At 45.7% G+C, this 12695-nt stretch overlaps 1 protein-coding gene across 1 annotated transcript; it reads left to right on the forward strand.

Annotated features, from left to right (window-relative positions):
- Nucleotides 1-1387: 1387 nt before the first annotated feature.
- On the forward strand, nt 1388-1929 carry LOC119966022 (40S ribosomal protein S14-like). Its single transcript, XM_038797170.1, has one exon. It carries the CDS (start codon nt 1423-1425, stop codon nt 1876-1878), a length of 456 nt encoding a protein of 151 aa, XP_038653098.1. The 5' UTR covers nt 1388-1422; the 3' UTR covers nt 1879-1929.
- The last annotated feature ends 10766 nt before the right edge of the window (nt 1930-12695 follow it).

Genomic DNA, 12695 nt, shown 5'->3' on the forward strand with positions numbered 1-12695 from the left:
ACATTGGACAGATTGGCAATATGCAGATTGATGCAAAACACATAGAATATTTCTATAGCACAGAAATAGATTTACAATTTATATGTCCATACATTGTACAAAATAAGACACAGCATGCACAATATATGAATTGGATATTGAATATACAAATACAGGTTAGGTGGCCAAAATAATAGAAAGGTAAATGCGGAACAAATTCAAAGTGGAGTCATTAATCTTAACTTCAGTTGAAATGAAATATGAGAGCCCTGGGAAACTTGAACCAGTCAGCCTTGGAAGGAAATGACAGAAGTGAGTCTATAGTAGTGTGTAAGATAACAACAACTTATGGTTACAAACGGCTTTAATATAATGAAACATCCCAAGGTGCTTCATAGGAGCATTATAAAACAGAGTATGATACCGAACCACATAAGTGGATACCAGGTTGGATGACCACAATCCTGATCAAAGAGATAGTTCTTAAGAAATGGCTGAAAGGAAGACAGTGAGGTAGAGAGGGAATTCCTGAGCTTGGGGCTCCAGTAGTTAAAGGTACGACTACCAATGGCAGAGCAATTATGATTGACAATACAGAAATATGGGCAGCATGGTAGCACAGTGGCTAGCACTGTAGCTTCACAGTGCCAGGGTCCCAGTTTTGATTCTCTGTTGGGTCACTGTCTGTGCGAAGTCTGCACGTTCTCCCCGTGTCTGCATGGGTTTCCTCCGGGTGCTCCGGTTTCTTCCCACAGTCCAAAGACGTGCAGGTTAGGTGGATTAGCCATGCTAAATTGCCCTTAGTGTCGAAAAAGGTTTGGAAGGGTTATTGGGTTATGGGATAGGGTGGAAGTGAGGCCTTAAGTGGGCTGAATAACCTCCTTCTGCACTGTATGTTCTATGTTCTGTTTTAAATTATGTCGAAAGATTCAGGAAATTATTTAAAATAAATGCTGGGTGTTAACAGCAGACAAACTTAGGATAGATGTCAAGTTTTTTCATGAAGTGTCCAGCACATGGATTTTTTATTAAAAATGCATCCATAAATTAAGAAGCAGTTAAACGCCATGATGGAGAATAGTAAAGACTTTCGAGAAGGATGAGTTAAAATGCGTCCAATCTTCATCAAACTTCTGATCTTGTGACCTGAATTGATCCTTTCACAAATATACACAGAAGTGTTAAGAATACAGACATGAGTGCAGGATAAGTTACGTCGCGGCTGCTCAGTGCTGTCGATGTCGTTCCCCCTGCAGAAAGGAACACGTTTCATACTATCCTTGTCAGTCCAGCACCCCCAGCTTACAGGGACACTTGGTCACGTACAAACCTGTTAATTCATGTGGGAACTGTTCAGTTTAGCGTGGGGAGTTAGTCTCTCTCTCATTGCTGTTATCCCTCACCAGCATCACCTGAGCTGGTAAATGGATGGCACTTGGTTGAATGGCTCCTCATAAGGGCAAGGAAAAGAAAGAGGAGCAGGTGATTAGCCTGGGACCCCAGGTGGCCGAGGGAGAGAATGTATTCGGAGTTTGCCACATCTTTGCTTCCTTCAACGATACCTTTGTTCACGTAACAGATCTGTCCGGCAAGGAAACCATCTGCCGCGTCACTGGGGGTATGAAGGTGAAGGCAGACAGAGACGAGTCCTCCCCCTACGCTGCCATGTTGGCTGCTCAGGACGTCTCTCAGAGATGCAAGGAGTTGGGCATCACCGCACTACACATCAAACTGTGCGCCATTGGAGGCAACAGGACTAAGACCCCTGGACCCGGTGCCCAGTCAGCCCTGAGAGCCCTGGCTCGATCTGGGATGAAAATTGGCCAGATCGAGGATGTCACCCCCATTCCGTCAGACAGCACTCGCAGAAAGGGAGGTTGCAGAGGTCGCCGTTTGTAAATGTTTTCTGTATGTGCCAGTATAACTAATAAAAAGAGTTCTACTGATAAAGAATACAGACATGAATTTGGAACAGAATTAAACCATTCAGTCCCTCATGCTTATACTGCTATTCTGTTAGATCATGGCTGTTGTGTATCTTAACTCCAGCCACCCACCTTGGTCTTGTAAGCCTTCACATCGCTGTGACCAATAAGAATATTTTAATCTCAGTTTTGAAATTACCAATTGTTCTCACCTCACCAGCTTTTTGGGAGAAGGTTTGCCAGATTTTCACTACCTTTGTGGGAAGAATTGTTTACTGATATCACTCTGCGATATCCCTGGCTCTAATTTTTAAGTGATGTCCAGTTCTCCATCCGATGGGTGAAAAGAACCTGGTGTGATTAAGGACATCGGCAACAGAGTTTTGGGATGGCACGGTTACAGAGGAAATCAAAATGAGAATTATTTTCCTGCAAACCACTGGCACTTGAAAAGAAATCAAACAAAATTACATTCACTCTTAGCATCAGTGAGCATCAGCCAAGAACTTAGACTTATCCTGTATGACAACCGATTTGTACTTTTTGTGACATTAATAACAGAAACAAAGAATGCTTGCTCTATATAACTAACTCAAAATAAAAATTGAACATCTTCATACTGGCTTTCAGTGTCCTTGAGTATCTTACCTGTTACCATGCCAACAAACCACATATGCCTTTAGAACCCTTTATCACGGCTTCCCCATTACCCTTACTACTCATTAAGAAAGAGACTTGCACAGTGAGACTAATATATATTGCCTTTATTGGTACTACATTGAATTACAGTATTTCACTTAATAGCCCACTGCTCTCCAGATTCTTTTCTAATTTAATTTATTGTCATTACATAAACCAACGACCAAAATAAAATCAAATAATCAAAGCCTCCCCAGCATGTTGTAATAACTAGCTGGCATACATTAACTTCTTAATGCCAACCCTTTCTTATACCATTTACCGACTGGTCATGTCACACAAAACACAAAAAATAATTGCTGCAAAATATCCTGGAGTACTCTTTCAAACTACTTCAACTCTGCACAAGAACAAAACACAACAACGTTGAATCAAAGTGTTCAAAATGAAAATGACATTTTGTTTAACATTTTAAGAAAATAACATGAGCCTTAAATGTATAATCATAAATGCAACAAGAGAACACGTTGTTAACTTAGCTGACAATTACTCTATCTATTTTAGATTTGCACAATTTAGACCAGGAAGGTCCAGGTTCAATTCTTGGTCAGTCCTGAATTCACAAACAAGTGTAAAAGTAGTGTTTGTTTATTTATTTATCTATTTATGTATTTACTTACTTATTTATTTATGGACAGTGAAAAGTTTTGTTCCAGCTTACAGTCCAGGAAGGTCGCTCCATATATGAATACATATAACATATCATAATAATTACAGGGTGGCATGGTGATGCAGTGGTTAGCACTGCTGCCTCACGGCACTGGGAACCCAGGTTCGATCCCAGCCCCAAAGCACTAGCCCTGTGGAGTTTGCGCGTTCTCCCCGTGTCTGTGTGGGTCTCACCCCTGCGACCCAAAAAGATGTGCAGGGAGGTGGATTGGCCATGCTAAATTGCCCCTCAATAGTGTAGCCATCTGGGATGGCCACTTACAATCAGGAACAGGGAAGCTCGCAAAGCATAGCGGGTAAAATGGACAGAGCAAGATTCAGGCAGGCTGAGAACCTGAAATGTATATTTGCAAGTGAGGAATCCAGACGGTATCGAAACCCTGACCAATTAGCATTTTAATGGGGCCGATGAGCATTTGATGGCCCATCTTCACCAAAACAAAGGACTGATACTCAAGTGACCAGTACAGTCCCAGACATTTCAGCGCCACTCCCTGTTCAAGGGAAATGCAAACAACGGGGTCAGTGACCTTTTGGGACACGCTCAGCCATCCAGATCCCCGCCCACTTATTGGGTAGGAATCGAACAGAGTGATCAGGGATCACCCAATTAGTGGGGTCCAAACTGAAGGACCACCCGAAAGAGCGCAAAAACCCTCAAGCATAAGAAGAGAATCCCCCATGTGTTCATCCTCTTTTGGACCTGGTGCCCCGGCAACATCCATAGAACATAGAACATTACAGCGCAGTACGGGCCCTTCGGCCCTCAATGTTGCGCCGACCTGTGAAACCATCTGAAGCCTATCTGACCTACACTATTCCATTTTCATCCATATGTCTATCCAGTGACCACTTAAATGCCCTTAAAGTTGGCGAGTCTACTACTGCTGCAGGCAGGGCGTTCCACACCCCTACTACTCTCTGAGTAAAGAAACTGCCTCTGATATCTGTCCTATATCTATCACCCCTCAATTTAAAGCTATGTCCCCTCGTGTTGGTCATCACCATCCGAGGAAAAAGACTCTCACTGTCCACCCTATCTAACCCTCTGACTATCTTATATGTCTCTATTAAGTCACCTCTCAGCCTTCTCCTCTCTAACGAAAACAACCTCAATTCCCTGAGCCTTTCCTCGTAAGACCTTCCCTCCATACCAGGCAACATCCTAGTAAATCTCCTCTGAACCCTTTCCAAAGCTTCCACATCCTTCCTATAATGTGGTGACCAGAACTGCACGCAGTACTCCAGGTGCGGCCGCACCAGAGTTATATACAGCTGCAGCATGACCTTGTGGTTCCGAAACTCAATCCCCCTGCTTATAAAGGCTAGCACACCATATGCCTTCTTAACAGCCCTATTAACCTGGGTGGCAACTTTCAGGGATTTATGTACCTGGATGTCGAGATCTCTCTGTTCATCTACACTACCAAGAATCTTGCCATTAGCCCAGTACTCTGCATTCCTGTTACTCCTTCCAAAGTGAACCACCTCACACTTTTCCGCATTAAACTCCATCTGCCACCTCTCAGCCCAGCTCTGCAGCTTATCTATGTCCCTCTGTATCCTATAACATCCTTCAGCACTATCCACAACTCCACCGACCTTCGTGTCATCTGCAAATTTACTAACCCATCCTTCTACACCCTCTTCCAGGTCATTTATAAAAATGACAAACAGCAGTGGCCCCAAAACAGATCCTTGCGGTACACCACTAGTAACTGAACTCCAGGATGAACATTTGCCATCAACCACCACCCTCTGTCTTCTTTCAGCTAGCCAATTACTGATCCAAACCGCTAAATTCCATACTTCCTTATTTTCTGCAATAGCCTACCGTGGGGAACCTTATCAAACGCCTTACTGAAATCCATATACACCACATCAACAGCTTTACCCTGATCCACTAATCTCCAATCGCAGCAACAGCAGAAGCAAGTTCAAGTTCAACATCCGCTATCAGACGGATGAGCCCAGCTGATTAGCAGTTACTTCTCTAGACTCAATAGATCCAGAATTGAACAACAGCCACTGTTCCTCTGACCTAAGCCGGGTGCCTGAAGTTAAGTACAGGTTGTCTTAGTCAATAGGTGTAGTTAATTTGGAGTGTATGTTGCGTGACTAATTGTGTGTGCAAATAAAGTACCCTTGACCTTGAACTAACTAACTGGTGTTTGGCTCTTTGATCGATAGCCGGTTGAACCTTGTGGTGGGATCATTTGATACCAGGCGATTCTGAGGATTAGAATATAGATATCAAAAGAAAGGAGGGCAACCTCACTGATTGCCACAGTTACAGCAGAGCCACAGAAAAGGCAACAGTTATTGGCGACTCTGGTGGGACTCGATCCAGAAGTAACCGTGTCACTCCGAGAGAACCCACAAAAAGCGTTTGATTTAGAAATCCAAATTGGCAAAGTAAAAGAAACCACAAGCAAAACCAGTATCGATCAAACCTCCAAAATTCGGAAGTGTGTAATTTGCATGCATACAAACAAAGTGATATATGGTAACCACGATAGATTTTGTTACGTGAAACTTTCGAGAGTTGCGTAAACCGGAAAATAGCTTGAGCTGTACCCGTGTTTGCACCACTGCTTTATTCCCCCTTGTTCCAAATTCCCGGTAGAGACAGAAATAATTGTAGGGATGGCCATGAAGGCAATGGAACACCTTATGCATCCACAAGAGCCTGAGGTCGCAATGACCAACAGATCAGTACAGTGTCCCGTATGGGAAGAAAAGATTAGGAGACACCTAAAGGGGAAAGGATGGCCCCTATGGCCGAAATTTTGTGCAAATGAGGAAACAGGCCCTGGCAGCATGGGACAAACTTGGAAGGACAGCCTGACCGAGATCCACAAGAAGAGTTTGAGTAGAGTTCGTAAGCCGATGGCAATCATGACCTGCTTGGCACAATTGCGAGGCAATTGCTAGAGAAGTAGAGAGGGAGACATTAGTGAAAGTGAGAGATTAAATGTGCAACTCCGGGAGCAGCTGGTGGCGAAGGACAAGGAAATGGATGATGTCAAGAGGGCACACCAATCTTGTCTCGCCCACCTCAGCAACTTCCAGATTCAATATGATAAGGCCGACCAGGATACGCAACATGCGGTACTGGTAAGAGAAGAAGGAACAGAGAACCAGGTAGAACAGTTGAGGAACCAATGTGAAGATTTGAAGGCAGCCCTCCGAGCACTCCACAGTTCCACCACGGAACAGAGGCAGAGTTTGGTGGATCATGCCAAGTGCAGGCAGCAAATTGCAAGATTGCAATCACTGCTATTCATCCAGAATGGGTTCAAAGATACCTTTGGCCCACAGTTAGATCAGGAAGATGGCCCCAATTGGCAGGAACTCAGTGAAACGGCCCAACGGTACGTGAACGAGACAGAAAGTCAGAATAGAGCCACCCAGGCCCCAAAAAGGAAAGCACCCGCACTACCGACTGCACAGGCAGCACCCAACCCAATGTATCCCATCACCACGCAGCCTAGGATAACAACAGAAGACCAACCTGATTTTGTGTACACCAACCCACTAACCATCACCCAGTTAAGAGATGCCCGCGATAAGATATAGACTTTCCACCCCACATCAGACCTGCACCACTTTTTCAAACTCGTGAAGCAACAGATCCTCATGTACGGTTTAGACGAGCAGGAAGAAGTAAAGTTCATAGTGATGAGCCTTGACCCGTCAGTTAGTTCAGCCCTTCCCGGCCCACAAAATGTAGAGGAGGTAGCCTCCAAGATATGAAAACAGCCATTTTAGAAGCCATTGGCTACAATAGAGGAGATCCGGTAGAAGGACTCAGCCAGTGCCGACAGAAAAAGGGAGAGCATCCAACAGCGTTTGCTGGAAGCCTTTGGATCCACTATACTGCTGTATTTGGCAAGTTAGCCCGCGCCCGTTTGTCAGCAGACGATACTGCCAAATGGAACCGTACTCTAGTGTCCCACGCCACAGAGGCAGGACAAAAGGCATGTGCCAGTTATGACCCCTCAGATCCGGCACACAATGAAGTGTGGTACTGAAGCGCTTATCAAGGGCTTGGGAACAGTCCCTACACAGAAAGTCAGAGCAGGAGAGAGTAGGCGCCACAATGAATCCAGTAAGGGCACACCAAGACCCCACATGGGTAAATGAAGGCAGATGTAACGCACAGCACCCTAGAGCGCAGGAATGTTATAATTGCAGACAGAAAGGACATGACACATGAGAATGTCAAGCCCCCCCCTGCGGCAGCAATGGAATCAGCACACAAAAGCCCCCCCTAGAAACAATGCCAGACCCATCCACAGTGTTAGCGCTCGAGCAGATAATTTGGCCATAAATGGCACCGATTGACGGTGTTCGGGCTCCCCAACTTGGGTCTGCGATACCCTTTGGGAGAAGTCCGGAAGACCGCTAGTTGCAGGCACAGTCCGGGGACACCCAGTAGAGTTCCTTTGGGACACAGGAGGGTCCCAAACCACGTTAAACTCCTCCACGATGTACCAGAGAGAGATATGGCCCACTACGGACACGATTACCCTTAGTGGCTTTATAGGTCACCTCCAGCATGGACACATTACAGCCCCTGTGGATGTTCAGATTGGAAACATTAAAACGAAACACTCGGTCATTTTAGTAGATTTACCCCAGGCAGCAGAACACATCCTGGGCATAGATTTCATGAGTACACACAATCTTTCATTCGACAATGTTAATAGATGTGTACGAAAAATGGCTGGAGCAGCACGCGCCCCCACCACGCTCACAGTAGGAGACTATGCACACAGAATTAGCTCAGTGGGAGAGTACTGTTTGATCCACAAAGCATTACCACAGCCAAAATGGTTCGAGAAGTCTTGAAAAGCCATAAAGCATCGTTTGCCCAGGACGACTGCGGCAAAATCCCAGGAGTGATTAACATTACAGATCCTGATCCAAAGCTACAGAAACATACGGCTTCCCCCAGCAAGCCGAGGGAGAGATAGCCAAGGTAATCCAAAGTTTATTGAACAAAGGAGTGATTCGACCCATAGCATCGACGAACAATGCCCCGATTTGGCCAGGAAGGAAACCAGATTGTTCATGGCAACTGACCATCGATTACAGGGAATTGAACAAAGTGACTCCACTAGCAGCCACCACTGTTGCCACGTGTCCTGAGACCATGTTAAAATAGGGACTCCAGTCAAAATCTTTCACGGTATTGGATATTAGCAATGGCTTTTGGTCCATATCACTGGACAAAGCATGCCAGTACAATTTGCGTACACTTTCCAGGGACAGCAGTACACGTGGACATGCCTTCCACAAGGCTACTACAACTCCCCTTCCATTTTTCACAGACAATTGGCAAACGGCCTATCTAAATTTTCCTGTCCTGAATCCCTTGTTCAGTATATGGATGACTTACTCCAACAGACTGACACCAAGGAAGAGCACATTTCTCTTCTTTCGGAATTATTAGAACTACTCACAACAATTGGATGCAAAATTAACCCCAAGAAGGTCCAAATCCTCCAAGAAAAAGTCACATATTTAGGTACGGTCATCACGCATGGTAAGCGTGAAATGGAACATAAACACAGAGACTCAATTGTAAAATTGGCCTTGCCCCAAAACGTTACAGCACTCCGGTCATTTTTAAGACTGGTTGGTTATTGTAGAAACCACATAGACGGTTTTGCCACAAAAGCAACCCCACTTTCCGAGCTCCTTAAGAAACACGCCCCATGGAAATGGCTTCCACAGCACACGGATGCAGTGGATGCGGTGAAACACGCTCTGAGCACAGCGTCCATTTTGCAAGACCCAGATCCACACTCCCCATACACGATAGAGGTAGCGACCACCGACCGAACCCTTTCAGCAATAATCTTGCAGGAAAGGCACGATCATTTAGGACCCTTAACCTATGCATCACAAGTTTTAGATTACATATTTACAGTGCAGAAGGAGGCCATTTGGCCCATCGAGTCTGCACCGGCTCCTGGAAAGAGCACCCTACCCAAGGTTAACACCTCCACCCTATCCCCATAACCCAGTAACCCCACCCAACACTAAGGGCAATTTTGGACACTAAGGGCAATTTATCATGGCCAATCCACCTAACCTGCACACCTTTGGACTGTGGGAGGAAACCGGAGCACCCGGAGGAAACCCACGCACACACGGGGAGGATGCGCAGACTCCGCACAGACAGTGACCCAAGCCGGAATCGAACCTGGGACCCTGGAGCTGTGAAGCGATTGTGCTATCCACAATGCTATCGTGCTGCCCAGTAGAGCAGGGATTTTCAGCCTGTTTTCTGGGCGGTTCAGTACTTCTCGTACATAACCGGACTCAACCCTGAGGGGCACCAATATCCTGGGGGGGAGATTTGTTAGTGCTCTTTGGGGGGGTTTAAACTAATTCAGCAGGGGCATGGGAACCTGGATTGTAGTTTTGGGGTACGGGAGATTGAGAGTATAGAGGTCAGGAGCACAGATTTGACTTCGCAGGAGGGTGCCAGTGTTCAGGTAGGTAGTTTGAAGTGTGTCTCCTTCAATGCCAGGAGTATACGAAATAAGGTAGGGGAACTGGCAGCATGGGTTGGTACCTGGGACTTCGATGTTGTGGCCATTTCAGAGACATGGATAGAGCAGGGACAGGAATGATTGTTGCAGGTTCCGGGGTTTAGGTGTTGTAGTAAGCTCAGAGAAGAGGGCAAAAGAGGGGGAGGTGTGGCGCTGCTAGTCAAGGACAGTATTATGGTGGCGGAAAGGATGCTAGATGGAGACTCTTCTTCCGAGGTAGTATGGGCTGAGGTTAGAAACAGGAAAGGAGAGGTCACCCTGTTGGGAGTTTTCTATAGGCCACCTAATAGTTCTAGGGATGTAGAGGAAAGGATGGCGAAGATGATTCTGGAAAAGAGCGAAAGTAACAGGGTAGTTGTTATGGGAGACTTTAACTTTCCAAATATTGACTGGAAAAGATATAGTTCGAGTACATTAGATGGGTCGTTCTTTGTACAATGTGTGCAGGAGGGTTTCCTGACACAATATGTTGACAGGCCAACAAGAGGCGAGGCCACATTGGATTTGGTTTTGGGTAATGAACCAGGCCAGGTGTTAGATCTGGAGGTAGGTGAGCACTTTGGAGACAGTGACCACAATTCGGTGACCTTTACGTTAGTGATGGAAAGGGATAAGTATACCCCGCAGGGCAAGAGTTATAGCTGGGGGAAGGGCAATTATGATGCCATTAGACATGACTTAGGATGTGTAGGTTGGAGAAGTAGGCTGCAAGGGTTTGGCACACTGGATATGTGGAGCTTGTTCAAGGAACAGCTATTGCGTGTTCTTGATAAGTACGTACCAGTCAGGCAGGGAGGAAGGGGTAGAGCGAGGGAACCGTGGTTTACCAAAGAAGTGGAATCTCTTGTTAAGAGGAAGAATGAGGCCTATGTGAAGATGAGGCGTGAAGTTTCAGTTGGGGCGCTTGATATTTACAAGGAAGCGAGGAAGGATCTAAAGAGAGAGCTAAGACGAGCAAGGAGGGGACATGAGAAGTCTTTGGCAGGTAGGATCAAGGAAAACCCAAAAGCTTTCTATAGGTATGTCAGGAATAAAAGAATGACTAGGGTAAGAGTTGGGCCAGTCAAGGACAGTGGTGGGAAGTTGTGTGTGGAGGCTGAGGAGATAAACGAGATACTAAATGAATACTTTTCGTCAGTATTCACTCAGGAAAAAGATAATGTTGTGGAGGAGAATGCTGAGGCCCAGGCTATTAGAATAGATGGCATTGAGGTGCGTAGGGAAGAAGTGATGGCAATTCTGGACAAGCTGAAAATAGATAATTCCCCGGGGCCTGATGGGATTTATCCTAGGATTCTCTGGGAAGCCAGGGAAGAGATTGCTGAGCCTTTGGCTTTGATTTTTATTTCATCATTGGCTACAGGAATAGTGCCAGAGGACTGGAGGATAGCAAATGTGGTCCCTTTGTTCAAGAAGGGGAGTAGAGATAACCCCGGTAACTATAGGCCGGTGAGCCTCACGTCTGTTGTGGGTAAAGTCTTGGAGAGGATTATAAAAGATACGATTTATAATCATCTAGATAGGAATAATATGATTAGGGATAGTCAGCATGGTTTTGTGAAGGGTAGGTCATGCCCCACAAACTTTATCGAGTTCTTTGAGAAGGTGACTGAACAGGTAGACGAGGGTAGAGCAGTTGATGTGGTGTATATGGATTTCAGTAAAGCGTTTGATAAGGTTCCCCACGGTCGGCTATTGCAGAAAATACGGAGGCTGGGGATTGAGGGTGATTTAGAGATGTGGATCAGAAATTGGCTAGTTGAAAGAAGACAGAGGGTGGTGGTTGATGGCAAATGTTCAGAATGGAGTTCAGTTACGAATGGCGTACCACAAGGATCTGTTCTGGGGCCGTTGCTGTTTGTCATTTTTATAAATGACCTAGAGGAGGACACAGAAGGTTGGGTGAGTAAATTTGCAGACGACACTAAAGTCGGTGGAGTTGTAGACAGTGTGGAAGGATGTTGCAGGTTACAGAGGGACATAGATAAGCTGCTGAGCTGGGCTGAGAGGTGGCAAATGGAGTTTAATGTAGAGAAGTGTGAGGTGATTCACTTTGGAAAGAATAACAGGAATGCGGAATATTTGGCTAATGGTAAAATTCTTGGTAGTGTGGATGAGCAGAGGGATCTCGGTGTCCATGTACATAGATCCCTGAAAGTTGCCACCCATGTTAATAAGGTTGTGAAGAAGGCCTATGGTGTGTTGGCCTTTATTGGTAGAGGGATTGAGTTCCGGAGCCATGAGGTCATGTTGCAGCTGTACAAAACTCTGGTACGGCCGCATTTGGAGTATTGCGTACAGTTCTGGTCGCCTCATTATAGGAAGGACGTGGAAGCTTTTGAACGTGTGCAGAGGAGATTTACCAGGATGTTGCCTGGTATGGAGGGAAAATCTTATGAGGAAAGGCTGATGGACTTGAGGTTGTTTTCGTTAAAGAGAAGAAGGTTAAGAGGTGACTTAATAGAGGCATACAAAATGATCAGAGGGTTTGATAGGGTGGACAGTGAGAGCCTTCTCCCGCGGATGGAGGTGGCTAGCACGAGGGGACATAGCCTTAAATTGAGGGGTAATAGATATAGGACAGAGGTCAGAGGTAGGTTTTTTACGCAAAGAGTGGTGAGGCCGTGGAATGCCCTACCTGCAACAGTAGTGAACTCGCCAACATTGAGGGCATTTAAAAGTTTATTGGATAAGCATATGGATGATAATGGTATAGTGTAGGTTAGATGGCCTTTAGTTTTTGACTTCCCATGTCGGTGCAACATCGTGGGCCGAAGGGCCTGTACTGCGCTGTATCGTTCTATGTTCTATGTTCTAACCCAGTAACCATTCTGACCGAGCACACCCCGACACAGCT

Source organism: Scyliorhinus canicula, chromosome 5 (assembly GCF_902713615.1).
Source record: "Scyliorhinus canicula chromosome 5, sScyCan1.1, whole genome shotgun sequence".
Taxonomy (NCBI): domain Eukaryota; kingdom Metazoa; phylum Chordata; class Chondrichthyes; order Carcharhiniformes; family Scyliorhinidae; genus Scyliorhinus; species Scyliorhinus canicula.